At 33.6% G+C, this 27,040-nt stretch overlaps 1 protein-coding gene across 2 annotated transcripts in view; it reads right to left on the bottom strand.

Annotated features, from left to right (window-relative positions):
- Positions 1 to 27,040, bottom strand: part of LOC138183285 (uncharacterized) — a 211,712-nt gene that overhangs the window by 101,219 nt on the left and 83,453 nt on the right. For both annotated transcript variants that reach the window (XM_069119981.1, XM_069119980.1), the window contains exon 2: positions 6,577 to 6,785. In XM_069119981.1, coding sequence (XP_068976082.1) covers positions 6,577 to 6,785 — 209 coding nt within the window. The remainder of the gene's footprint in view (positions 1 to 6,576; positions 6,786 to 27,040) is intronic.

Below are 27,040 nucleotides of genomic sequence, written 5' to 3' on the forward strand. Positions count from 1 at the left end.
TTAAAATTGTATCGAACTAATTTTGTTTGTCATATTTAAAATGGTATTTGTTTTTATATTTACTGTATAATTAATGACAATAAACGAAAAGACAATAGCATTTCACGTTACTAATATCAATTAGCAACTAAGCCTGGTCTATAGATATTGTTAATATTACGTTAATCCGGTTTTACAAATTTCTCTATTTTGTAATAATAACGTACTGTTGTACAAACTGTCAATGAGATAAAATCATATAAATCGTGATTACACGTACAAATTTATTCAGAACGATTTTTTGCTAACGAAATTCCTGTACGAATAAGCACGTATTCACTGACTATTAATACATAAATTAGTATTAATGATTATACCTCGAAACGGTTGCCGTTATTGGATGATTGGAATTCTCAAACAAAAGCGTATTATTTAAAGCGAACCACAAGCTCAATGAGAATTCAATTTGCTCGTTGCAATTTGCGTGCCGAATTAACAGTTTTGATAACGTTACTTAATCGGGGAACAATTGTTCTGTTATTAGTTTCTTAATGCTATTGTTGTTTTTTGTGTAATATCGTATATTCTATATTTATTCTATTTTATGAGATTGAAAATTATTGCGGTATTGTCCAAACCTCAATTTTAATTTCCTAAAATTACACTTAAGGTGATATAATACCACAACGTGTTTTAGTCAGTTAGAACCACAAGTTACCTATTAACAACACGCTGTGTGTATATTCCTTTGTATAATAAATCGAAGCTGAAAGCTTTTTGCTTAATATTGCAAAAATGGGAAAAACGTTCACGAATGTATAGAGAACGTGACAAGCTTTCAAGTAATATAAATTGATTATTAGATGCTACTACTCTATGATTCAATCTGATAAGGTTAAACGCGTGGCCCGAAGACAGTTGAGCATTGTTTATTTATATTAATTGATGTTAAAGTAAAAAGTAATGTACAAAAATGAGGCGGAAATCCTGAATAATAATTTTGCTTTCACACAAAAGACCTATACAAATTTTATACATACTTACATATAATCTAAAAATCTAAATTAATATTAGAGGAATCTTAAAAATATAATATTACAGACTCTTTTCGATGAAAAATATTCCGTACAAAGAAACAATGTCTTTATAAATTGTAGAATAATTACGATGAATAGGATTTATATGTTACTAATTTATGTTATATATATAGGTTTGAAATTTTCACATAAACTTTTGTATTCGCTAGAGTAAGGATCTTTTACAAAAATATACTATTGCCGTAATACTCGGGCTTTATATATGTTACCTAAAATCGAACAATATCATTTCCAACGCAAAATGCATCTTACATATTTCATTTCCGAATATAAAATTTCACGACAATGATTTCACATATTTTTCCCCAATAGCGTAATAATCGATATCACTGCTCTACATATCTCAAACATCATACCCTTCGAATTTGTTACCTCTAGAGATATCTATCATGTCTCAAATCATTAGATATTTCCCCTTTACAGCTACTGTGAAATACATCAGCTCCTTGATAAAATTTCTATGTATAAGAATAAAACATCTATATTTAAATTTATAAGTGACGATCGTAAGATTCCATCTAATGCAAGATTATTCAATGCTATATAATTAACATCACGTGTATATATAAAATACTGTACGTATATAAATATCGTATGCTCATAAGAATATTTTGTGCTCGTATTATAACTTTGTAGTTTATTGAATTTTTGCATCATCGTCAAACATTTAATATATTTAACATATTTAACTTTCTTTATACGTGGATAGAACGATTTGTGGAAACATCTCTGTGCTTAAACAATCAGAAGAGAAACAATTTCATTTAAGAAATCTGTCCTGCAGTTGCCTCCATAAAAATACGAATTTGTATAAAAATTCACTGTCTAACTATCACACAATGACAATGAAATAAAAGGATGGCAGAAAATGTTGTCAGTAGTGGTAAAAGAGTCAGGAGTTAAACATTCGTCGTGTTCCCTTATAAATACAAAGAGCAAAACGTAAATGTTCGTCAAAGATCGTAACGCGCCAAAAGCACGGGTTCTTTTTTTCTTATTAAATGTTCCTCTGGTGATCGGGCAGTGTGAAGAGGCAACACTCGAGAAAATCGTCATCTTATCAGGAATTACCCCGCTCTCGAGTAAATTGACTCGATGAAACGCGCGCGAAAGCCGAGACATCGGGAGCAAGATAGCAACGAAGGCAGGGCTGAAGCATCCCTAGGGAAAAGTGGCAGAGGATCGTTTCATCGGAAATGGGCAAAGGCAAAATATGCATAATTAGCGGAATTTAAATAACGAAGCAAGAAGACATGCCGTAGAGTGAAGGAGACAGCGGTTGAAAGAGGAAGGGACGGAAAGGTGGCTTTTAACGAGGACGAAAGAAACGAATCCGAAGAAAGAGCACAGCTTTTTCCACCATTCCCTTGTTGATTTGTGTGCGTTAGAATGCACACAACAGATGCCACGGAAAAACTGTTCATTACACAGTTTCGTGCTTCTTTTCGATGTTATTAAGCTGTTATTAGCGATCGAATATGTATAATCATTTTCTTGTGATCCGATTTTGCTTGAAGAATTTCCGGAGGAATTTTGTAAGATAAATTCTGATAAAAATTCTTAAGATAGTTCTTTATATTGCAACTGACGGAATTTTTGGTTTAAGATAGAAAAAATTAAGAAAGAGAGAACCTGTTATTTACTAAATTTACTTGACACGAAATATGCTTTCAAGTTTCTACGCTTATTCTCACTTACGTTCCTCAAGTCACTTATTCCAATTTGCTTTTTTCGAATTTGAGTAATTTGAATAATCTTGAACAAAATTTTTATACTGTGTCATAGTTACGAAAATTTGTAATTAATTGTTTACTTTTCCTATTAAAATATGGTTATAGTATACTTACAGTACAAATACAATATTTTATGCATGTAATTATATATCTCTATTTTTCTAAAACAATATGTATATTATTAATATCACGTCTTTACTATCCAGATCTCTGTCGTGATTTCTACTTATACTAAAAACTAGTGTTCCATGCTATGACAAAATGATATTAACATATATGTCCCCTGTATATTTGTATGTTTCTGTTATTTCATTAAGTTTATCGTAGTTCTAGTTATTGACTAAATTGTCAAAGAAAAAAATGTTTTCATCTTTAAATAATATTTTACTCCCAATTGATTTCCTAGTTCTGTCACTCTTTTATGAAAACCAACAATGTGATACACGAAACGATGTAATAGGTTATTGCCAGTAACATAATACCTTACGGCTTACAGTCACATCATTCTCAAAAAGTAATCCTTCCTTTCTACAAATATTGAAACAAATCTTCTATAAAGCTATCTCAGCGCACGATACAGCCGGTAACGCGAAATGAGCGTTCACTGGCAAAACTTCTCTTCCAGTCGCAGTCACGATACATTTAAAACGTGTAAAAAACAATTTTTCTAGAACCATACGGATCCACTATGTGGCTCTATAAAAAAGAAAGAACTCGAACAAACAAATATACAAAAACAATAGACCACACATCGCTTGTTATATCAACGCCCGGACCTTTGCAAAAGAGAAAAATGGTTATCCACCTACAAAAAAAAAAAAAGGAAGAAAAAACGAGAAAACAAAACCATTCGTTGCGACGACACAGTGTATAACAAGGTGAAAATTCGATGATACCGTTAACACGAACGATATTTCATGGTAGAGTGTATCGAACGATACAACCTAACGATATTTCTTTCGCATTGAACAATGTTTTTCGTTCAGTGTCGACGAGCTTTTACTGACACGTGACGCAACCATTGCACATTACTGTCGGTTAGCGGGCAACTAAGGATAGATACAGACGCGTTATAACGATAAACGAAAAAGTGATGCTTCTATACTCCCTGGGCTTCGTGTTAGGATTCATTCTTTTAGCTATAATATGAACCGTTTATAAACCAAAATGCTTAACTCCACTTTTTGAAATTTTACTGCCAATATAATACTTGAGTATAATATTAGAATAAAACTCAAGTCTAGGATACTTCATTGACACTATGTCTTTATAATTGCATCAATTTTGTCGATATATTATTTTATGGAGCTAACCGAGTTGACAAATAAGCGGCTCATGTCACACACACACACACAAACTGTCATTGATTGCCTACATTATTATAAGCAATAGTCGAATTTCATTACGATTCACTATAACATAACATATCCGTAAAATATTTCTATTCAATATATTCAAAACACAAATATTCGAGAAGTTTAGTGATCTACTTTAGTTCGTCTTTTAAGTCTATCTCAGAGTTTACTATTATTTATATCGTCCTCCTGCGATCAATGAACTTAAGAAAGAAAATCACTTGTTTCTTGAGAATTGAATATTAATCGGATATTCCTGTGTAATGAAAATAGTGGAGTTGATTAGTACGACTTTCGAAAAGCTCAAATCATAGATTTACTAAGAATAATAAGTTACTATTATTGTACATAGAAAAATACAAAATAATGGTCTAAATTCAATTGATTGTTCGTTCAATGGGCAAAACATGGAACCGACAACAACCTAGGCTAGACGAGCTTGTTTTCAATTGCGTAAACGCGTGCACACATAGCGGTTCTTCTGGAAACCTATGCGGCACGGAAACGCGTGGAGATTCGCGCGGAAATGTTCGAACGATGATAAAAGCGACCTGTTTTACGGAGATTATAGCGGTCAAGGATGCTGTTAACGAGCGTCGCCCGGCATCACGTGATAAAACCGCATATTTGGATCGTCCCTGGCCATCCGGAATGCTAATTCTGCTTGACATTCATCGTTGTTTGTTGTTCCGACGATTGATGCGGGCACGGATGTCGCCTTTCCAAATTGCATCGCAAACAATGCATTGCTTCCCACGTTGATTCGCTTATTTTAGTCAAATCCTTTCGCGTCGAGTGTCCCTTGCGATAAGTTTTATCGAAAATTCGTTAATTTGCTTTTACTTCGTTTATTTGGACAATAAGGATTGTGTTGTCTGGTGTTTTTAGTCCAGCGTAAATCTTTGTGTACTATGTTTTTAGGTATTTCGAATCGCGTTAGCCTTTTTTTAGTTTGTTACTACCTTAAATAGAGTCGAAATGAAATAATCTCTGCTACGAAATTATCCAGAAATGATTTTCTTGAAATTTTACATATTTGTAAACTCCTACATGAACCATCCATTACGGGTGTTGACTTTTCCACGCTTGAAGGAAGTACTTAACGACACATATCATGTGCTACAAAGTTTGATCAAAATAAAAATGTCAATATATATTTCGTGTGATAGTAAAAATTCAAATTTCCAGTAAAATATTCTTTTTAAACCTTCAATGTCTTTACCTTAATTTTTCTGCGTGTTTCATTTTCTAATATTGTAATTTCCTCGAATAAATATATCCAAATTTCATCAGGACAGGCTATGTAAGAAATTCATTCTATCGTGAAACGCAGAGAAAACTTTTAGTTTTCGAGTTATAAAATTGAACCGAAAGTTTAGGAGGTGGATGAAATATTCAAACTAGATAAACGTTTCTGGTAGGAAGTAATACTTCAATTTCATTAAAAACCCATCGTACATTATTAAATTGTTTAATCTGGACTTCTACACGTTCCTAATACTTTTACATGTGAAATTCTCATTCCATAGTTACAGTAATAACTGTATTTGCATAGTAATATTCTATTCATTCATTTCATTCAATACCAAACTCTTCACAGATGTTTAGAGTTACTCGACAATGGTGATAGAAATTCATAAATATTAATAATCTAATTATTTAATGATCTTTTACATGTATCATGCATAGTAGTTGAATAGGTGCATTAATCTTTTAATTGTTTGGCTTTATTCTCTTAACATGTGCAACCGATACTTTCACCAGCAATTAAATGGTTAATTGATTCAAATTATTTCACACGATTGTTCTCACTTCACGATCAAAGCGATATTGTGAAAGAATATAATGCTGTTCGATACAATAGAAATCATAATTTTTAAGGAAAAGAGTAATCAAAGAAATAAGTTCATAAATAAATTGCATAAATGACTTGAAATGCTACTAAATTTGCTAAAGTTGATTAATTAAAAAAATTTGTTCACATAGACCATCATGTTTATTATTCTTTTAAACAACGAAATAAATTCTGAAATTCTACTACGATATAATATTACATCATAACGCTATTCAAATTGCGGAATTAATATGTGTACTATCAATAAATTTCTTCATACAATAAGAAATATATACAGAATTTTCTTATCGACAACGGATATAATTGTTATGAAAGGTCCGAAATACTTTTTATTTATAAAAATACTCTCTGATAAATATTTTTATATAATGGTAAACATATACTAAATATTCTTAGCAAAACCAAATATTAAAACACGCTATAGTTTTAACTAATCCAGATTCTATTATCTCTGTCCATGAATTGCTCTCGAGGAAATACCCTACTTCCACGGTATGATACGCGCTTACACGTAAAAGGCAGAGGAGGAAGAAAAAGAAAAGTGTATTGACACTTACGTCAACGTAAATCCCGGTAATGTTGAAGACTTTGGTAGCCGGTTCCTCGCTTGGTGTGTAACGGTAGAACTCGTGCCTGCCACGGTACCACTTGAGGGAGTAAAGAGGAGCCTCCTCGAGATCGTAATGGCAGCGCAGAATCACCTTCTGACCACGTTGCACTACCTCCGGAACTACTTCTAGGCTGACATCCCGCAGGCAGCTCGCACCTTTGTGGGAAATGAGAACAGGAACGGAGCATTAAGTCTAGTGTGCATCATTAGTCCGCTTTTACTCCTCGCGCCGGAGGTTGCACAGCACGCGTCAGCGAGAAATTGCAATTCCACCGAATGACAATTCCTCTCGCTTCCTCCGCCTAACCCATTCTGTCTTCCTCTATCTCAGCAGTACACATCTACATCAACATACTATACATATGTACATAGAAACACATTCAGACAGAAGCATACAATTTTTCTTCACGTTTTTCCTGTCATCCACCCCACCGCTTGAGCTACGCACTCTTACGATCAACGTACACAAGCTCACGAATGTATCCAAACACTTGTGAACGCGTCTTATGTTATAATTTATAATATATTATGTTCGATATACGAAACATTTTAAAATTTCATTAGCGCTGTTATGAGACTCGATAATCAGGGCTATAGTAACAAAGTTTGGAACTATATATTTATATATAACTATATATAGCTATATATTTCCTAAAGATTAGAAAAGTGTTTAAATAGACATTTATCCAATATATTAATAAACCTCAATATTTAGAGCATCCATCTTTACTAATTATTATGTGCTTAAAGTGGTTATTCTTGCTCTATACTACATTTTTACTAAATATATGAGTACGTTTATAGTAAATATCCTGCCATTTCTATATACATTTTCAAAGTGGTTTCAAATTTAATTTATATATATATATATATACATATACATATATATATAATCACAAGAAATGTTTCGTTAGAATGTTAATAAAATTTCAACAAGTTTTACATAACATGTAAGACATGCATATAAAAATTTCCCATATTAAGTGTCCAATAGTTTCGTGAGCCAATGTACCACTTCCTTTCTCCTCCTCATCATCTCTTTCAGCAGGCTTCTTCTCTTTCTCAAACACACATATATACCTCTCTCTTTTCTGTATTTTTTCGCTGACATTCCGTTCACTCGGATTATCGACGATTCGACCTATTAAAGCCCCGAGGAATTGAACTGTATACGTCATTCATATTAAAACAGAATCGAGCTTTTGCTTGCTTCTTGATGTCTCTGCAGGATGAGACCTCTTATTACGTGCTAGCTGCCGGCTACACGGAAGTAGGTAGACGTCGCTCGAGCCCTCGCGAATAGGGACGAAACTCTGTGGGCTGGTTTTACCCCTCAGGAAACGTGAAAAACATCCAACTGATATTTTAGCTGGCCGCATTATGTTTTCCACGGAAATCAAGCCCTGTGTGCTTTCGCCACGGAAAAGGGGACACTGACGCGACCTACCTCAGGGATTAACTGGTACATGTTGTTGCCTCGTGCTTACGTTTGCTTTGCGAACGATTGAAGAACGGTTATTAGACAAAAGGTATATGCAAAAATATATAGTGCAAGGAAAAAAATATATTTTACGAACCATCGTTAAAATTGCTAGATGTACACTATCTTGAATCTGTGAAAAATTATGAATTAGTGATTTTTCATACAAATTAGTCTGGTAGTTTTATAGAACATTTTGTACAGCTTCTTACTTCCAAAAATCGTTTTATGTTTCTTTTAATAATGTAGCAGTGACATGACACATTGAATTTTATACTACACTGACTATATATACCAATTCCATCATGGGCTTAATATAAAGTTTTGGAGATACGTGCCTGCGTGCCATACTTTACGTAAGTTAGAATTCATACAGCCACGACAACGAAACTTTCTACTAGTAAAATAGTAAAATAGTATAGAATATTTTTATCACGTCAATCACACAGAATTGTCTTTTTAGCCAACTACCACTCTCAAGTTAGATTCACTCAGCAATAATTTATGGGAAACGTTGGTAGGAAATCGAAAAAGCTTCTTTTTACAAAAAGTTCCAAATGGAAAACTCGATGCTCTTTTCTGTTGATCACGTGACTAGAATGAAACACTATAAAAGTTGAAATTTCTTTCTCGACGTAGAATAAAAGTTTTCTAACGTAACTAAAATAAACTTTAGTCCACTCTCCTACTGTTTTTTATTTGAGCTCCCAACACCGAATTCGACACGAAGAATACATTTTCATGAGTTTTTAAATTATCTATATTTGTTACCCACGTCGTTATTAATTTTCCGGTTAGATTTGCTTATTTTTTATGATTTTATAGAACGGAATGTTAACGTTTGTAGAAACAATTTGTATCGCTATCCTAGTATACGACTGTTGTAAAAGTTAACGCGAAAATACAAGTTTTATCGTCTACGGGCTATCAAGTGTAATTCGAAAATGTTTTGTAAAATGCATTCCCAGTACTCATGGTGGCCTCAATATGTAATATATAATGTAAACTGCGCACTGCTGCAATCGTGCCGCAAAATATTTCATCGATTTTGTGTCACTCGATTACACGTCAACAAATAAATACTAACGCGTCTGGTGTTATAGAGATTTCGACAACTGTAAAAGTATGAAAAGTGTATTTCGTGTATGATCAAACTAAAAAGTGGAATTATGAACCAGGGAATCAGCTTTTTTATGGCAGATTCGATTAAATTTTTCCACCATCGAAATTCTCTTATGCGAGACACGTATTGTTACGAATAAAATGAGTGGCGGTTAAATTGGCAGATTAAATTTAGATATGATTCATACAGCATTAACAAATATTTCACCTTATATTTCTTCTTTTCTTTCTTTTATAATATTTAATTTGTTGAGAGTGATCAACGAACAGTAAGTAGGTACACAGTTATAGTATTCTACGTTTTTGAAGAAATATTTTTCATCAGATTCGACTGTTTCTTCTCATATCACACATACCAATGAGAGAGCATGTAATTAAAATTTACTTCGTGTACACACGTTTCCAGGACAGAAAAATAATGTAGAAAATTAAACGTTTCAGTTACTTTATATTATTTGTTAATTACATTGTGATTGTATATGAATCGAGATAGAAATAATTCTGTGTTATAGAATATTTAAGATTAAAAGGCTAGATGTGTGTATAATAATAATATGAGAACCATAGATTGCCATTTCATTCCAGGTAATTCTGATTAGAATTATTATGTAAATATAAGCAAAGAAAAATATAAAAATTAAGGGAACGCGGGTTTCCTTTATACTCTATGCTCTTATAGGCACCAATTACAGTTTTTCTGAAAAAATCTTTTAAAAGAGAAAATATACATCCTACGAGAGCTGAATAAGGCACACCACTCAATTATAAATTCGTAATTACTATTACAGAAGTAGCATATCGCTTGGAAATTTCTACATATTTCATGCACAAGCATATATGAAATGCAATTTCTGATAAATTAAAATTGTATTCCAAATGATGATCAATTTCCTAGATTTTCGAGATTTCTTTTATTGAGATTTCATCGATACCAATGCTTATCATTTAACATTTTATTAAATTCAGAAACTTCCATTAAGTTTTATTGAGAAAAAAAAATGTACAGACTCCGAAACGTATTTCATAGGGACAGTAGAAACAGATATAAAGTAACATCTTTTAGAAATTATTCAACGCTTAACGTTCACGCAGTTTCATCGACGTTAGTGTCTAGCGACATTTGCCGCAGCAAGTATAGGGAAAATAAATGAAAATTCTTTGCGCACAAAAGCCAAAAGCTGCGAAGTTGGAGGAGCATTTCCTCCTTTCATTTCAAACTGAAAGGAATTCTAGGAAATGTAGACAGGTACCTACATGGCGTATGTTGAAAGTTTCTGGAGACTGCTTTTGAGGATTGCGATGTTCTCAATCTTCGTTTGCTTTCTTCTGGTTTCTTTTTTCTTTTTTTTTTTTTTTTTTTTGCTGGCTTATTCGATGCACAAAAAGATAGCTCGGAAACCGAATCTATTTGCAGACCACAATGTGAGATATCGATAGGTATGCATATATATGTACACAGTACGATTCTTGCAAATTTCGGTAAAATAAGTTTGTAATTTCTATAAGAATATTGTATCAATTGAACTTATAGAAATTAATTTTTTTGGAATGTAAATAAAATTCTGTGTTTTTAGCTTCAAAATTTACTAGAAATTATGTTAAATTCAGATATATTATCACTCTTAGCGCGTTTACAGTCCTAAAATATAATTTTAGTGATTTGAGTATTCTTAAGTTGTATCATTTACTATTCTGATTTTAATAAAACATGACAACTAGCAGTACGTACAGTGACATTCAATAAAATGCAATTAGTACAATAGTCCTTGAAGTTGTTGAAAAAATTTGTTCGATCTTTAGTCACATATCGTACAAGTAAAAGTATCAAGTTCTTCAAAGGAGATTTAGACTGTTTAGTCAGACAATTACTGCGATGTGATTTGTAGGCGTGTCTGGTTTGAAAGCTTATATCACATAAAAGTGTCAGAAATATCTGATACTTTTACACATGTAACTATTAGATATAAGAGTATAGTAAATCTTCTTAACAATTTCAACAATTTATTGAACTAAAATGGAGAGAAAAGACGATTTGTTCACACATGGAATATAAAATTAAAAACACAGAGTCTTTCATATATAACAAAATTAATTAATTAATTGTCTAATACAACAAAATTCTTCACATTTTTCTCAATCAGTTTTGCGATAGTAGTGTATCGTAAACGAACAAGCTATTAGAGACTATTTTTCTCTTCTGAATTCGAGAATAGTTAAACAAATTCAGTCGTAGGATTCACATTCGTTAATAGTAGTTGCCGCAAACACGGTTACCTCTCTCTTTGTCGAAGTTCCAGTGTTTCTCTAACGGACAAAGACTTCTATTTACCATTTCATTCTGATATTTCCAGCGAACAGTGCACCTGCGAACGCGCACTAAGCAAACTAAGCTTCAATTCCTGACCGCGAAAGACCGCTATCAGAATTGCAGAATCCAGTTAGCTTTGCCTCTGCGTGTTCCTTTTCACCTCTCTACTGCATTGTAAACAATTTTTATTCGCTAAGTTAATGCTGTTTAACATAACTAACATAAAATCGCATGCTTACCGAAAGGATTTGTTTTTCAACGAATTATATACGAATATTAGTATTAAATACTGTCAATAGCGAAATAGAAAGAATATGATCTTTTTAAATAGAGATTTCTTTTCAAAAATACCCCAATTCTACATTAATTTGTAAGTAATAACTTTATGGACCTTCGTTATATATCTCTTGATTGTCTTAAAAAAATAAAATCTTGCCTGAAAAATTATAATGAAGAATTATATTTTATACAACGATACTACAATTTACATGCTATTCTACGTAATTTATTAATCCTTATTGTATGACAGCTCTTTATAAATCGTTAGAAGGTCTATCGAATTCAAATTACTTTGAAAGTAAGTCCCAATATAAATGCACCTATTATACCTTAGTCGCCGATACGAACTTATAACCCATACTTTTCGCACATGATATCAATTGCTTTAATTTTCCTTATTTAAAATATCAATCAACTATATCAAACATATCTATTTCGCCTTTACAATCCACAATCGTTTCATAGAATGGGAATGCGCAATTATTTTCTACTAGATAAATATTTATCATGCGTTTTCATTCTATTTCACATTTAAAAATCCGGATTGGACGCCAGTAGCGGGGCTATATTCTTCCATCCGGTCGGATAGGTTTATGGAAGCTGACTGCTTTTAACTGAGATAATTAAAATCACGCAATTTCCAGTCTTATCTAAATTTTCAGCGTGCAGAATGGCTATTCGATGTTTCATGCGCGATAAATTTTACGTCGACCGGGCCCACAGTTCATTTCTGACATTTTCATCCAATCCGAAAGCCCTGCCATGAAACAAATCGATCAATTACAGCTTTCATTCCTTTCTTTTTTTATCACAGGATGTTCACGCTGGTGTGCTCGAGCGTCGGTTTACAACGACGATACAACCGCGAACATGGTTTACGCAAATTGAACGGCACAACAAGCTCCAAACTATAATCAGAATTGCAAAATTCCTTCCGCGGAAACAGCCAGAGAAGAATATTGCCTGGTTTTCTTCCTCCGCGATATATTTTACAAGTCTGCATGCACCTGATGCCGTAAATAAACGCGCGTATACACCACACCATCAGCCACGTTTTATTAGGTTGTAATACGTTGAAAACGTTCGTTTCTTTATGTCGAACCCTGGAAACATCTCGTCTCTTTCGAATAAAACAATGTCGATCATGGAAATATTCGTGTGGCGTGGTGTTTCTGTCGAAAAGTTAAGACTTTGAATTTCGATTCAACGGTCATTTCGTCCATATTTGGATTAGAGAAGTTCTATGGTGCTATACAAAGTGATAGAAATCGATATTTAATTGAATTTTGTGGGATAAAATTGTATGTTTACGGATATTCAGCTTTTACCTATGATATTAATAGCAATCGAGGGTAATATTAGTAGAATTAATCCTATATATACGTATAATATTAATATCAAAATGTTAATATGAATAATGAATAATAAAATGGTCTCAATCGAACCGGGCTCTCATATAGGCGATGTGTCGATATTATTTAGTTATAGTGATTATTACACTGCGTATATTTATGCGTTTATGGCAAATATGAATGTAATGAAATACAAAAATGTGCGCAAATGCAAAATTATATAAAATGTGGAAAGTAAATTATTACGATACATTACATTATTGCATTTAGGGAATAAAACATTTTTTCACCGAAGTTAAAATTCCTTATCTGCATGTGTAAATTTTAAATCACTCTATTAGGAAGGACATTAATCTCTCACAACTTTCTTAAACTTAAAATATCTTCAAGTTAGAATTTGCTAATTAGAATTTACATTTGATTAATTTTTCTGCTATTTCTTAGCCCGCATTTATAACATTATAGAGAGGTATCTTAAAATCGTATAAACAATTATTAATTATCAACTTACCTAACTAACATCATTTCCGGGTAATATTTACATATCCGGTAAAATATTTACACGAATAGCTAGTCTATTTATACTTTTTACTGCTTATTCTTCCGGAAATACAAAATCATACAGAAAACAAGAAAAACTAACAGGAATTCACTAACAATCCGTCCATAAATTACAGATTTTACTTCTCGGCAAAAAGATGAAAAGATAATCTTCTTTCTGCCAGCCATTTTCGATCGCAGGGATGTATCAAGCGTATTAGTACGCTTCAACCAAAGCACAAAACAAGCGCAACGCTGAGCACGATGAACGTCGGTTTTTCTAGCTGCAATTTCGCAAAAAAATCTTCTCTGTCTGCTGGTTCACGGACAGAAACCGGAAGTACGAGTGGAAGATTCGATCGTACCCAGAGGAATTCGATACTATACGAGCGGCTTATTGTCGTTCCACAGGACTGAACTTTCGACTTTGAGACTGGCGCGACGCTAGTCGCAGTGAATCAAGCGGAAGTAACAAACAGATTTAGCATCGTGGCCCCATATTGGCTAGCACATGTTGAAAAAGCACGGTTTTTCGTGTATGTCACAAACACTGGCGCACAAGGGACAAGTTAACGAATTCCTTGAGTTATTACGGGAAGTTTGGCGGTTCGATCGAAAGGGGCCAACAATGGCCGTGCCGTGACGCCATCGCGATTTTTCACGTGTACACGTTTCCGCGCTGAGGAACTCGCCGACTCCACCCGACGATTCCATAATCGCCAACAAAACAGACGACAGTTTTTTATACGGCAAGATGTATCATATTGTTTCGAAAGAAAACTTTTGTACACGTAGTAGAGTTTTAGCACCCTGCGCAAGTGTCAGATTGGATGGGGAAAGTTTGAACCTTCGGTTGTGTTGCGTTGATCACGTTACGAATAGAAGCGTAATACGTAAGAAGAAACGAGCTAGCTATTTGTTAAATCGGCTAACTTCACAAAACAAAAAGTAGAAGAAATTGATGAAATTATATTACGAGCATTATGTTTAACCACTTTCGCCTATGAATGGCGTATTTTATGATACGTGCATTATTAGCTTATTTTATACGTAATGTATGAACTGTAAAGGATTGTGTATTTATGAAAGAATATGCCAAATGTTTTGAAATATACAAAAATATATGTATAAAATATCTAAAGTGATGTACCTAATGTATATATTACAAATGTTCGTATTCACATTTCTCTGGCTAAAACTAAAACTGAAACTCAAGCTAAACTGTGGTGTATTATACCCGCATTCTTATATATAATAATGTCTATTTGTATTTTTAAATCTCCCTTAATATCTTAAATAATCGCACTCTGCTATTATAATATTTAATATGTAAAATGACCTTTCATTTCAGATTCCATTTCTTCAGTTGTGTCAATAAAAATATAAGATTGCATAATTACGCACGGTTTTTGTAAAAAATATCGCTTCCGAAGCTCAGTTTCAATAAAAAAAAAAAAGACTGGTAGTATTTACAATTGCTCTTAACCGATAATGCAAGGTGATAAAAGATAAAGGGGTTCTAAGACAAGGGGTTCCTTAGCGGCTGACAGTTCTCATCGAGAGGATTCGATGTAGAATTTACATTTGTATTTAGAGAGCTCAATATTATAAGAAAATCTCTTCGTACCACATTGAATGCAAACAGATTGGATCGGTTTGGATTTTTCCTGTGTCAGGGATTAAATTTCTCGAAGTAGCGTGTAGATGTGTTCCTTTGCGCTTGTGCATATCTAATCGAATAAATACTGAAACGATAGTCGTATATGTTCGTTATAAATGCTAAAAGATATATAAATTTCTTGTACATTTAAATCTTGACTTAATATATAGTACATATCAGAAAATTGATGATTAAGTAATATACACATTTACGTGCATTAATGTATATGAATGATTTAAATGAAGAACAGGTATTGTCCATTAATTATTTGCTTAAATATTCTAATCACAATATGCAATATTATATCGTGAAATCTATGTTTAAATGAGAATAAAAGATACTAAAAAGTTTACTATTTTACAATAAACATTTAAGTCATTTACGGTCATATCTAAATATACGAGACAGAATAGTGAAACGACGATCAACATTTTAGAAAGTCTACCAGTGCCGGGAATTTATTTTATATTTTCTTCAGAAGAATGCCATGATCTTTAAAACGGACTGCAGTGACAGTGAGATTAAAGCGCAGTACGATCTTCTGAACCTGATAGGATTACAGAGATGAACAAAAAGCATCAGTACGATGGAACTTCTGAAACAGAACCGTGTAGATGGTAGGACGAAAAAAATCATATACGCGCAAGATAGCTATTTCATTTATTAATTTTAGAAAATAAATAATCCATCTGAAAGACGAAACAATTTCCTATATTCTATTTTACAGAATTCAATTTAATTCTAGTACATTACTTCATTGAAAATTTTATATCTTATTTATTCATTCTTTAGATTCAACTACGTTAAAACTACGTTATTTACGTCTAAAACCAAAAAATAGCGTACATAATACGTTCCTAAAGTAGTTTTGATGTTAGTAATGGTAAAACAGTTTTACATTGCGTTTCTTTCTAACGAGAAAACATGCAATACTATCTTCTAATTATTCGCAACTGAAAAGCTTTCCTACGGTTTAAACTTATACCATTTTAAAAGCACAGAAAAAAGTATAAAGAAAAATTTCTTTTTAAGATATATATCGCTCTAGCTTCCGTTTCTTTTTAACTACTATGCTGCCGATGACTTAAGAAAAAAATATGTCAAATGGGAACTTCAAACAGAGAATTAGAATGCAAAAAAGATTACAAAGTTCAAATCTTTTCCTTATTTTCTCGTTTCATTAAAGAAATGTTATGTTTAAATGTTTTCAACGTTCTAAAAGTTTCTGAAAACACATTTAAACGTTTCTTTTATCATAACAGAGATATTTAATATAAAAGGAACAGCGTTTCCACGATACCGTTTTGATATATAGACGAAGTTGAAGAATAAATTTACATTGAGATTTTATCTACAAGTGAACAGGGCTCTCTTATTGATATCGACGTTGAAAATAGACTGAAAAAATGCATTAAAATAAAAAACAGAAAAACGAGTGTGAAAGGGAGCGGTTAAAAATAGGAAAAAAAATACGAGATAAAACGAACTGGAAACAAGTGTGTATATGAGAGTAACACATGGATAGGCAAATGAAAATGTAGTGACGGTCGACTGCTCGTTCGGACATCTAAAATTCCGGAAAATAGCGTAATTACACGAAAACCGAAAAACTCATTACTTCGCCAATGACTCGATATAAAATGTACAGTGAGAAAAAAGCGGCATGGACAATAATTCTCGCGGTCTAAATACGTTAAAACGATTTATTTTTTGCCTTACAGAACACAGAAGGACTATCTAATTCAGTTTAATATTCGATACACACGATTTATATGAAATCTCTTTTTCGTTACGAGGCAAATTAGAAATTCCAAATACATTACTCCACTGAATCATTCGGTTACAGCCTTTCAAAAATTGATAGAGAACATAAACGTAATATACCGAAAAATTATCTCTTCGTGAACATTCTAATCGCCACAAAGAAAATTCTTTCTCTATATGCTTCATAATCAATGAATAAAAAGAAAATATTCATTTAAAATAATGGATTCCTTTTAAAGAACACAAAGAACAGAATGCTCAATGAACCTAACACTCACTCACTTACATGTATATTTCAATCGAATCCAGTTTACAATTTCATCAGACAACCGCACGTATCCGAATCGTGTTGTACGAATTCCCCTATCGCGATTCTTCTACGTACTATCATTCTGGTCGGATGCTCGAACGTGCGGAAACAAACGTCTACGACGTATGCTCTTTATCAAGGTGACAGAAGCAGCGTCCGGAACCGGGAGTCTCTCAATGAAACATTCCTTTCCCTAGCTCGACGAAGGCCACTTAAATGCAAAAAAAGGAGCACAAAGAGCATAACTATCTCTCAGCTGCGGTACGCACATGTGTCTCCAGACCAGCGGAATTCAAGTTTAATGAACGTTAACGATGCACCGGCTATAGTGAAAAATGTATAGGGTTCCCGCATTCCGCTCAGTTTCTTTTTCCCTTTCGATCCGGTAACACGGTATCGCTTTATTGCTTTTCGAGAATGCGGAACACGTACTGCAAAGGGGATAATATCGTTGCTCGCAAAACGAGTGCCAATTGAATCTGAACCACTGATAAGTGACGATAGCGGCCTGTTTCCTCGTCCTTTGCGAGCCATTAACGTCGATGCGGCAACGCGCGGTCTGTTTACGCCCGTTTAAAATTGACCATGCGAAAAATTAGGACATTCTTCTTTCAGGTATATCCTCTCAAAGTAAGCGTACAACCGTGCTATTGGACATAGTTGAAACACGGTGCTCTTTTAGCACGTGGAATGTTCGCAATTTTTCGACCATGATAAAGTTACATGGATCGTGGTGTTGATTTTATGCGATTTAAAAGTCTGTAGATTTTATATACTGTTCGTGTACGATGAGGTAGAAATAGTGGATAGTTTCTATGTATATGGTGGGATATAATAAAAACACGAACAAACCTGTGATACGTTACAATTCACAGAGGAAACAAAATTAATCAATCAGCTTGTAAATATGCAAATAATCATATGTAACTACATAGAAAGGATATATATATATATATTAGAATATTTCATTTTAATTAGGACACTTCGCGTATTGAAATACTTATACTATAAAAAGTAGTGTTCATTTAAGAAAATTTAGAATAGAAAATATTGTCGTTTAATCTACTTTTTTTCGTCCAACATGAATCTGATTAAAAATCAACATATATCGCAATACGTTTTAATCTTCTCCATATTTAAAATAAACCTTGTCTATCGCTAACATAAGTTACACTGGAACTAGTAGAAAACTAAGCAATTATAATAATAAATAAAGTGATAAATATTTCAAATTAATGTTTAGATCAAAATTTAATCAAAAATATTCCACTTCCACTTCAGATGAAATTAAGCCAACCACTGCATGTAGACTAACAATTAATTTCAATTCAGTCCAAAATGTTATAGTCCAAGACTGCTCTTCTAAACCAATCTACTCCACATACATACCTATTCCATTCCCGCATATCTGCAAATATACTCCATTTCATTCGCTGCAAACGTTCGTACAAAATTGTCTCTTGTACGTAGGAATCATGCAGTGAATCGACGATTATATCAAGGTATAATCGTGCATTAATATTAAACTTTGCGAAGTATTCTCGCTATCTTATTTCCAGGATCTTGTAATATAGCAACGCGATAGAACTCGCAGCCTCCATGGCTGAAACTGATTTCGCGACGGCGTAAAGAAGCCGGTACGTATATCCAAGAGAAGTTAATGTTACTCGTAAGATTACTTATGGCATCAGATTAGTCAGAACAGAGAGCGTCGCAATTTCCCTTCTCATTCTCGTTTCATTTCGCCGCACATTTTCACATTTGCATGTGGAAGAGCGTTCGCGCTATTTTCCTCGATTCTTTCGGAAAAACCTGGCCAACTTTCAACGTCGCTGAAAGTTTCTGGGGTTCAGGTTACAGTCTGGTGGAAAAATTATTTTCAAAGCGACGAGGTCGTCTATTGTCGGCGAAAACATTCGCGACAACGAGTTTTCATTAGCGAGTGTGCTCGATAAAAAGTCATTCTTCGTTCAGTCTTTCGTCGATGAAGCAACTAATTAACAATCAGAATAACTACCGTGGTGAAACACGATGACAATGGTGGCGGGCTGGTTCGCGCGCGGAACTCGATAAGTTTTCGTGATTTACGAGAAAGGAAAATCACCGATCGTGCACCGTTACGCTATGAAGATCTTCATTGTGGCAACTTGTAACCATAATTACAAATAGAACATAAAGAATTTCTATCCGACAGGATAAAAAATGGGTTGCGACAGTGTTCGAACGCTTGTGGATACTTTTTATGAATATATCACGTGTCTTACGTGAAACATTCTACTTTAAAAAAAAATTCATTGATTTATAGAAATTATTTCGATAAAACGCATACTTTCTTGAAGAAGCTCTAAAAAGATGATTTGTTGGTTGAAGATTTTATACATTTTGGAAAAGAACACTTCGGAAAGGACAATTCGGAAGAGATGAAGAAAATGGAATAAATTAATTGCATGGAAATAATAAAAGAAACTACATTGTTGGAGAAGTATAATTATTTTATCGTTGACTTTGTTGCTTTGTTTTTACTTCGAAATTGTACAGAAGAGCTCAAGCTAAACGCGAGCATTCTTTCGAGGACTCGTTTAACGATTTTAAAATGACTTTGAGATTGAAAATTCATTTACGGTGCTTTTCTTCAGGCTTTGCAAAGGAACGCGTAATGGAAACTGCGCCAGCGAAGGGGGGAAATATGAAAACTAAAATTCGTGCTTTGTAATATCAAAGACGTGCCGAGAATATGTATTAAGCAATGTTTTACCAACTTACAATACAATAACCATACAAATTTCTGTACGTACAAAAGAGATCATTTTTTATGTTTGTTACAATAAAAATAAGTTTTTATTTCCAAGTACACAATTTCCACTTAGCTATAATAATTTATATGGGAAAAGTTACTCTACAAAACGAAAGACTTTTAAAAACCGCTCAAAATCTACAATTTCGAAAACTGAATTTAAGAAATTTCGATATAGTAGCTCCACTGAAAAATGCAAATCTTCGGAAATTTCAGTTTCACTGGACTTTAAAGCAGAAATCAGATATCTTGAAAATTGATCTGTTGTATATTCCAAGTACTTTCCTTTCCTTAAGGGAAAGTAGGGAAAAACAGAAGTCAAGAGATCTATTTTGGTATTTTCTTCCGAAATGTGCATATTCGCTGTACAAATCTGTCACACAAAGACGGAGATGTTCTTCCCATTTTCAACTTGGAAACTCGAGGAGCCTTAACTTTCGGAATAGTTTCAGGTTGAAAGAACTTTGTGAATTTAGGATACATCGATTGCTATTAAATAGCAGGAAGAAACTTAAGATCATCTAAGTTCTGACGAAAATTTTGACTTGAGCTACGTACAATGAAGAGCTGGGATGAAAGGGCTATATAAATTTCAAGACCTAGAAACAATAAAAGCTACGTTTCCTTTTCCCTTGAAATAAACTTAAGAAAATAATACATAATTTCATTTCTTATATTCTACCGTTAGAAAAAATTGATTAAAAGAAGAAACTATCAGAGTTTCCCACATATCGTCTAATCAAGCAGAAAAATTAAAAAATCTCAGAGTAAAAATTCAGAACCACAAAAATTGACAGAAATTAATAAAATGTATTTTGATCATGAAATTTGGTATCTACAAATTTTGTTATCAGTTGATAATTTATGGGACATTTCGCATATGTCGCGAAATTTCTTTGCAAGTTCTACTCGATTTCTTTCATTCGTGTTCATCTGGTGTTTGTTACTTGTAGAAGTTTCGTAGTCATGCTTGTCAAATGTTTTCAAGGTATTATCGATAAAGACCGATTCGTTTATCTTTATTGAAGAACGCTTCATATTCAACTTTAACAATATAGGCGAAGGTATTTCCTACGATAAGTTTCCATTTATTGGGTCACAAAAGTAAAAGACCTGTGGCAGATAGTTTGCAACGTACATCAACACAGTCTTAATAAATAAGAATAACGACACTTCTGCATGTTATTCTATGTCTTATCTTAAATTATATTCAGTTACCTATTTTTATGCCAAATTTAATTTTATGAAAATAGTCGTTATATACCCACTTTGTCACATACTTCTACATTTTCAATTTTAACATTCTTAATTTTACAAATCCTTCAATCTAATTTCGTAAATTCATGACGTATATAGTGTACAGTGATGTATAATGTATTTATAACTTTGACTAATGTATTTATAACTAATTTAATGAAATTAAGAGAAAATTTTTACGATTACTTTTAAGATTAAAAGAAAAATACGTTATTGTTGATGAAATTCACCGATCATTGGAGACTGTGTAATTTTGCCCTTCTTATCGTCTTATATTTCTAAGAGACCGACTTCACTGATAACTTTCTGTCATTTAATCAACAGAAGACATTAGAAAGAACTCTGAATTTTATCATCCCGTATACCTAAGTATTTGTGACAAAACTTATGACAGAGGTAAGTAATAAAAAAAGTAATCTATCCAGATATATTGTCCCATCGATAAAAAATGATGTGGAAAATATTCCAGCTTATATTACAAAAATGCAGACACGAGTCTTCTTCTCTCTTTACAAAATGGGCCATTTATATGCCTCGAGCGTAACATACAAATAATTTCTCGTTCCGTGCGATATACCATCGTTCTTTCAGCATACTTGAATCGTCATTTTGACCCTTCGTAGGCGTTCTTCGAAAACATTGCGAATCGACAAGAAACCTCTTAGAAGTACGTTGATGAACCGTGCGTCGATGTTAGTAAAGGAACGTCGCCAACGTTGACATAGAGATCCATTGGCAAGAGACAGCCCTTTTGTTGATGAACAGGGAACTCCTTCGTGATACTTAATCAAAACTTATTATGTCAGTTTGGCCAAACTTTCAGCCCCATCGGGAGTCTTATCGAAACTTCCAAGGTTTTGGCTCAACTACGTCTTCTTTCCTCGACACTTAACCTTTATACGTGTACTTCAACGCGCAAAAATTAAGTTTGTGTAACGTGAAACGCGTAGAGCAAGGTAATTAATGGAAGATCTTAATGAGACTAATGCAGGTGTACTCATCAAGAACTTCTAAGGAAAATGCCTTAAAATATGAAATGTTAATTTCTCGCTCAATATTATCTAATGCTTTACAAACACGGTAAGCGATTGATGGGACTGAACAATGTAGTATCCATAAGTGTATGAATAACAGGTATAAACTTCTAATCCCCATATCGACTTATAATACTCTAATATAAATCCAACCTTCCAAAATCCTATTAGTACGAACAAGATTAGTACGCGTCTCACGAGACTTTCCCAGCCAGTTAATTAGCCTCGATTTAAATTACACGAGTCATGATGTTGTAGGAACAATAGAATTAGCGACCATTTAAATTCGTTCTGCTTCAAGTTGATTCTTTTTACGCGTACAAGGACAAAAAAAAAAGGAAAAAAAAAGTTCGAACGTAAACCGTGAAAACATGATGAACGATTTCGCGCTCTGACACCGTTTACCGTCGAAATCGATGAATTATTAAGATTACACGAGAACTCCGACATTTGGATACTGGCTGTTTCCATGTTTAACGATTGTACGCATCCATAACTGGCTATTTGCGCGGAATCGACGCGATCATATCTGGACGAAGTTATATATTACAGGTGATTCGACAGGGATTAACTAGATACATTAACAAACGGTCGATAAATTGTTCATGAGCGATAGAGTTTCAAGTACAGGAACGTGTAATTAATCAATCTGCGACTTGTATTTCTATTCGAAAATAAATATGAATAAATGACAGCTCGAGATAAAGTTACAAGTTTGAACAATAGATGTTAAATTATCCTTTATAATATTCATAGAAAGAGAATGTTCGTGCTTGCTGTCAAGTACACATAAAAATCTGGATTCCATTTAATTCATGTAATCATGACAGTCGTATCTCATTACAGCGTTAATGAAATGTCAAAACGTCTCAAACAATATATATGATATATTCATGACTCGTTGTAATAGGTGTTTATAAGCGTTCAAATTCTAAAAGATTTTCTTTTATTAAGCAAATCCTTGGGTTTCTATTTCATAACTACAACCTCAAGGTACCAAATTTCGATAACCTCAATTAATTAATAACGAGAGAAGACGTAAATGAAACGTTACGTGGGTGCAAATTTTGGTCCTTAATGGATGGAACGCGGAGTGCCGTAACAAAACGAATAAAAATGAATACACGGCGATGGGAGTACCATAAAATCTTTTTCAACGACGTCCCGTAAGCATCCGGTGGCATCGTCCAGAGGAAGGTTACTTAAACTCACCACCTCGTTACATTTATTTCGCCTGTCAAGCGTCGATAAAAAAAAAAAAAAAAAAAATAAAAAATAAAAAAGAAGAAGAAGCCACGCAATTCACGAGATCCTTGCTGGCAAGCGACTCGCTTCTTCTACCACCAGTAAACTCGAGAAATGTTTCGTCGGCAAGGTTGCCACCTCTGCAACGAAATATACTTGAGATTAGAAGCGCGATAATTTACTAGCGGCCCGTTTCTTTGCAGCACTCTCGTTACCCTCTAGTTTCCGCTGCTTGTACTGCAGATACGTAGACAGCACGCGTCTTGATATACAGCTCTTTGAAAAAAACTCAATTAAGGGGACAAACGGGAAAGGTCGGAAGTGGAGGAAAAATGCCAGCCCGGTGGATTCTTCGTCGTTGAAGTAAACCACCGTCTAATGTTGGCAACTGCTTCTGGTACAGTGGAAGAAATCGGAGCGAGCTCGTAAATGAAACCCTTAAGCATTGGTACCTTTTAATGCAGCGAAGCTCGGTTGCGTAAGTGTAAGATACGCTATTGCAGAATGTGTATATATATATATATATATGTAGACAGAAATAATTTGTGGTAAGAAAATTTGTATCCAATGACTCACACATACGTCGCGTTTACAGATTTGATTTATGATAAAATCATCCTGTAAGGCTGATGTCTTTAATAAAACACTTGAACCCCGCTTGAACGCGAAGGTTAGTCCAGATTGGACATTTGGCTTGTTTCTGGTAAATTCAAAAGGTGTAAATATACACACGTATGTATAAATTGAAATTGAAAGTGGAAGAAATATCGACAGGTCGAAGCTGAGTAACACATACAGTACAAAAGTTTAATATCATTTAATATTATGAACGATTACAGAGAAATTACATTTATATAAAATTACCTATTCAATAATAATATATTATCTTAATACACATTGAACTACTAAGAAGAAATATGCAGATTCATTGAAATATCTTTAGGAACATTATGATATTAATACAATAGATTTACACAATTATAACAATGAAAGATTAGAAGTATCTTTGATATTGTTAAAATGCACATTTTGTTTGCCAATTCTTTTGTCCAATAAAATCAGCGGAGCTTATTTTTATCTAAAAATTTTCTTCTAATTATCTCTATTAATTAAAATTATGTCAACATGGAAATTTAAAAGTAGAAGCTCCCAATACAGTGACACAGGTTTACGGAAATCTGACAGAGATCGATACTCTTCTTTTTCCGGAACATCTGAGTGTGTCCCAGAAATCTCTCCGAAGATATCGGCATCATGATCACCACATTAAGCAGTTTCCTTTGAATTATGCAACGACTGCGCCAACCAGTAACGCGTATGCTAATCAATGTTTATAGAATCTAAGTGTGCGAAGCGAAACGTAGATATGCGTCACGCATATGGGAACAGCTTGGTCCGCATAGGAAATAAATACGATATTTGTGGCCTGTGTAAAATCAATGTACAATAACTCGTGAAGCAACAAACTTGGAAAACTGCAAAAGAGCGTGAGAATATATTTCCGAACGTCGAGCGAGGTAACGACGTTATAGTGATCGTAACACATTATCGTAACGCAGTTTATAAACAGCCGATAATAATAATAGCTATCATAACCATCATGTGTACTTGCATTGTAAATTAACCCTTTATAAAACGCACGAGAGATTCTGATATGTTATAAGCGCAGAGAGAAGTTGGTTTGGATCGAAAAGAGTGCTTAAATCAAAGAAATATCCGACATCGAACAAAATATGAAGATTTATAATAAACATTAAAACAAATTATCAATGACATCGATTATTCATTTATTTTTCTTTCAATATTGGATATAAATTAGTATTAAATTCTATCAAGTGCAATCCGATTCGCCTAAATATTGTCGAAGAGTAAATTGTCTTATCTAATCTCAACTCATTTATGTTTGCATAATTTGCAATTTACCCTACAAATAACCAAATCGAAATTAAACCAGTAAACTAATTTACTTTGACCACTTCAAAGAAACCATATCGAACTTCCTCATCCTACCTATACAGCAAACTTCAATTCCAAGTTACATCAACGCGTATCTGACAAAGCAAAAGTTCCACGATTTAGATCGTCACGATGTAAGTTCCTTTTTTTTTCTTTTTTCGAATTCTACAAATCTAATCTCGATAGGATTTTTGCCAAGATCAACGTTTATCGAGTTATTCAAGTGGCTCCGTTACAAAGAAAGGAAGATGCCGCTGGAAAACAAGAGAGACATTCCCTCGATATAGAAGAAAAAGGGAACGAAGCGACGAAGAGACTGTCTTCTAGTTCGTTGGTCATAAGAAAATACAATAGTTTCGAGTAGTTTAAAAGCAGAAACTGGTTGAGCGAACTTGCGGTCGGGTGACGTTCCTCCCTCTATTCCACTTCAAAGTTGTAATCGTTGACTTGAGAGTGGCGCTTCTATATTACGCTCCGTGCCGAATTATAAGAGAATCGTGAGATCGAATTTTCCCCTTTCTGTCCCTATTCCTCTCTCTCTCTCTCTTTCTCTTTTTTTTGTTTTATCTTTCTCTGTTCAGTTTGGCGTTCGATTTGAAGCTGTATAGTATCGAGAAACGCGACAATTTCGCCATACAAGCGATTCTGAAATTACGCGGCGGAGAAAAACAATTTGCCGATGCAGTTTCGCACTCGACGAAAGAGAACATTAACGTGTCTGTCAAGAACAAGACCTATCGACTTCGGCTGAATTGTGTTTACCGAGACAGGATAGAAATTAACGGTTGACCGCGATTCTTTGCGCCATTTGCTTCTTCATTTTACGATTTATTTAATGAAGCGAAAATTACGATCGGGCGTTTTTATTTTTATCTTCAATCGAAGTGCAAAATTGATGACACGATATGAGAATCACGGGAGGAAGATGAAGTACAGTTTTATTGATTTTCTGATTAAAGAATGTAGAAGAAGAAGAAGAAGACGATAAATCGTGTTTCAGTTTTGAAAATTAGACACTTGTTTTTTATTTTATGACTGATCGTACGTTTTCCCAGTTTCTTTGCAATTTTCAAAATATTGCTTGCCATAATATTGAAATATTGTTTCCTGATACCTTTGGCTTTTTACAAAACTTTGTCAATCTACTAGCTACTTTCGAAAAGTTTCATCTTTGACTTAAATAGATTATTTCTATTTTCAACTATGTCATACTAAAATATTTCTTTTCAATCATAAAGTGGTACTAAAATAAAACATCGAAAAGAAGGTACTTATCAGGTTTGGCTTCTATGATATTTTAATATGAGAAG

Source organism: Bombus flavifrons, chromosome 9 (assembly GCF_040668555.2).
Source record: "Bombus flavifrons isolate JBK064 chromosome 9, iyBomFlav1_principal, whole genome shotgun sequence".
NCBI lineage: Eukaryota > Metazoa > Arthropoda > Insecta > Hymenoptera > Apidae > Bombus > Bombus flavifrons.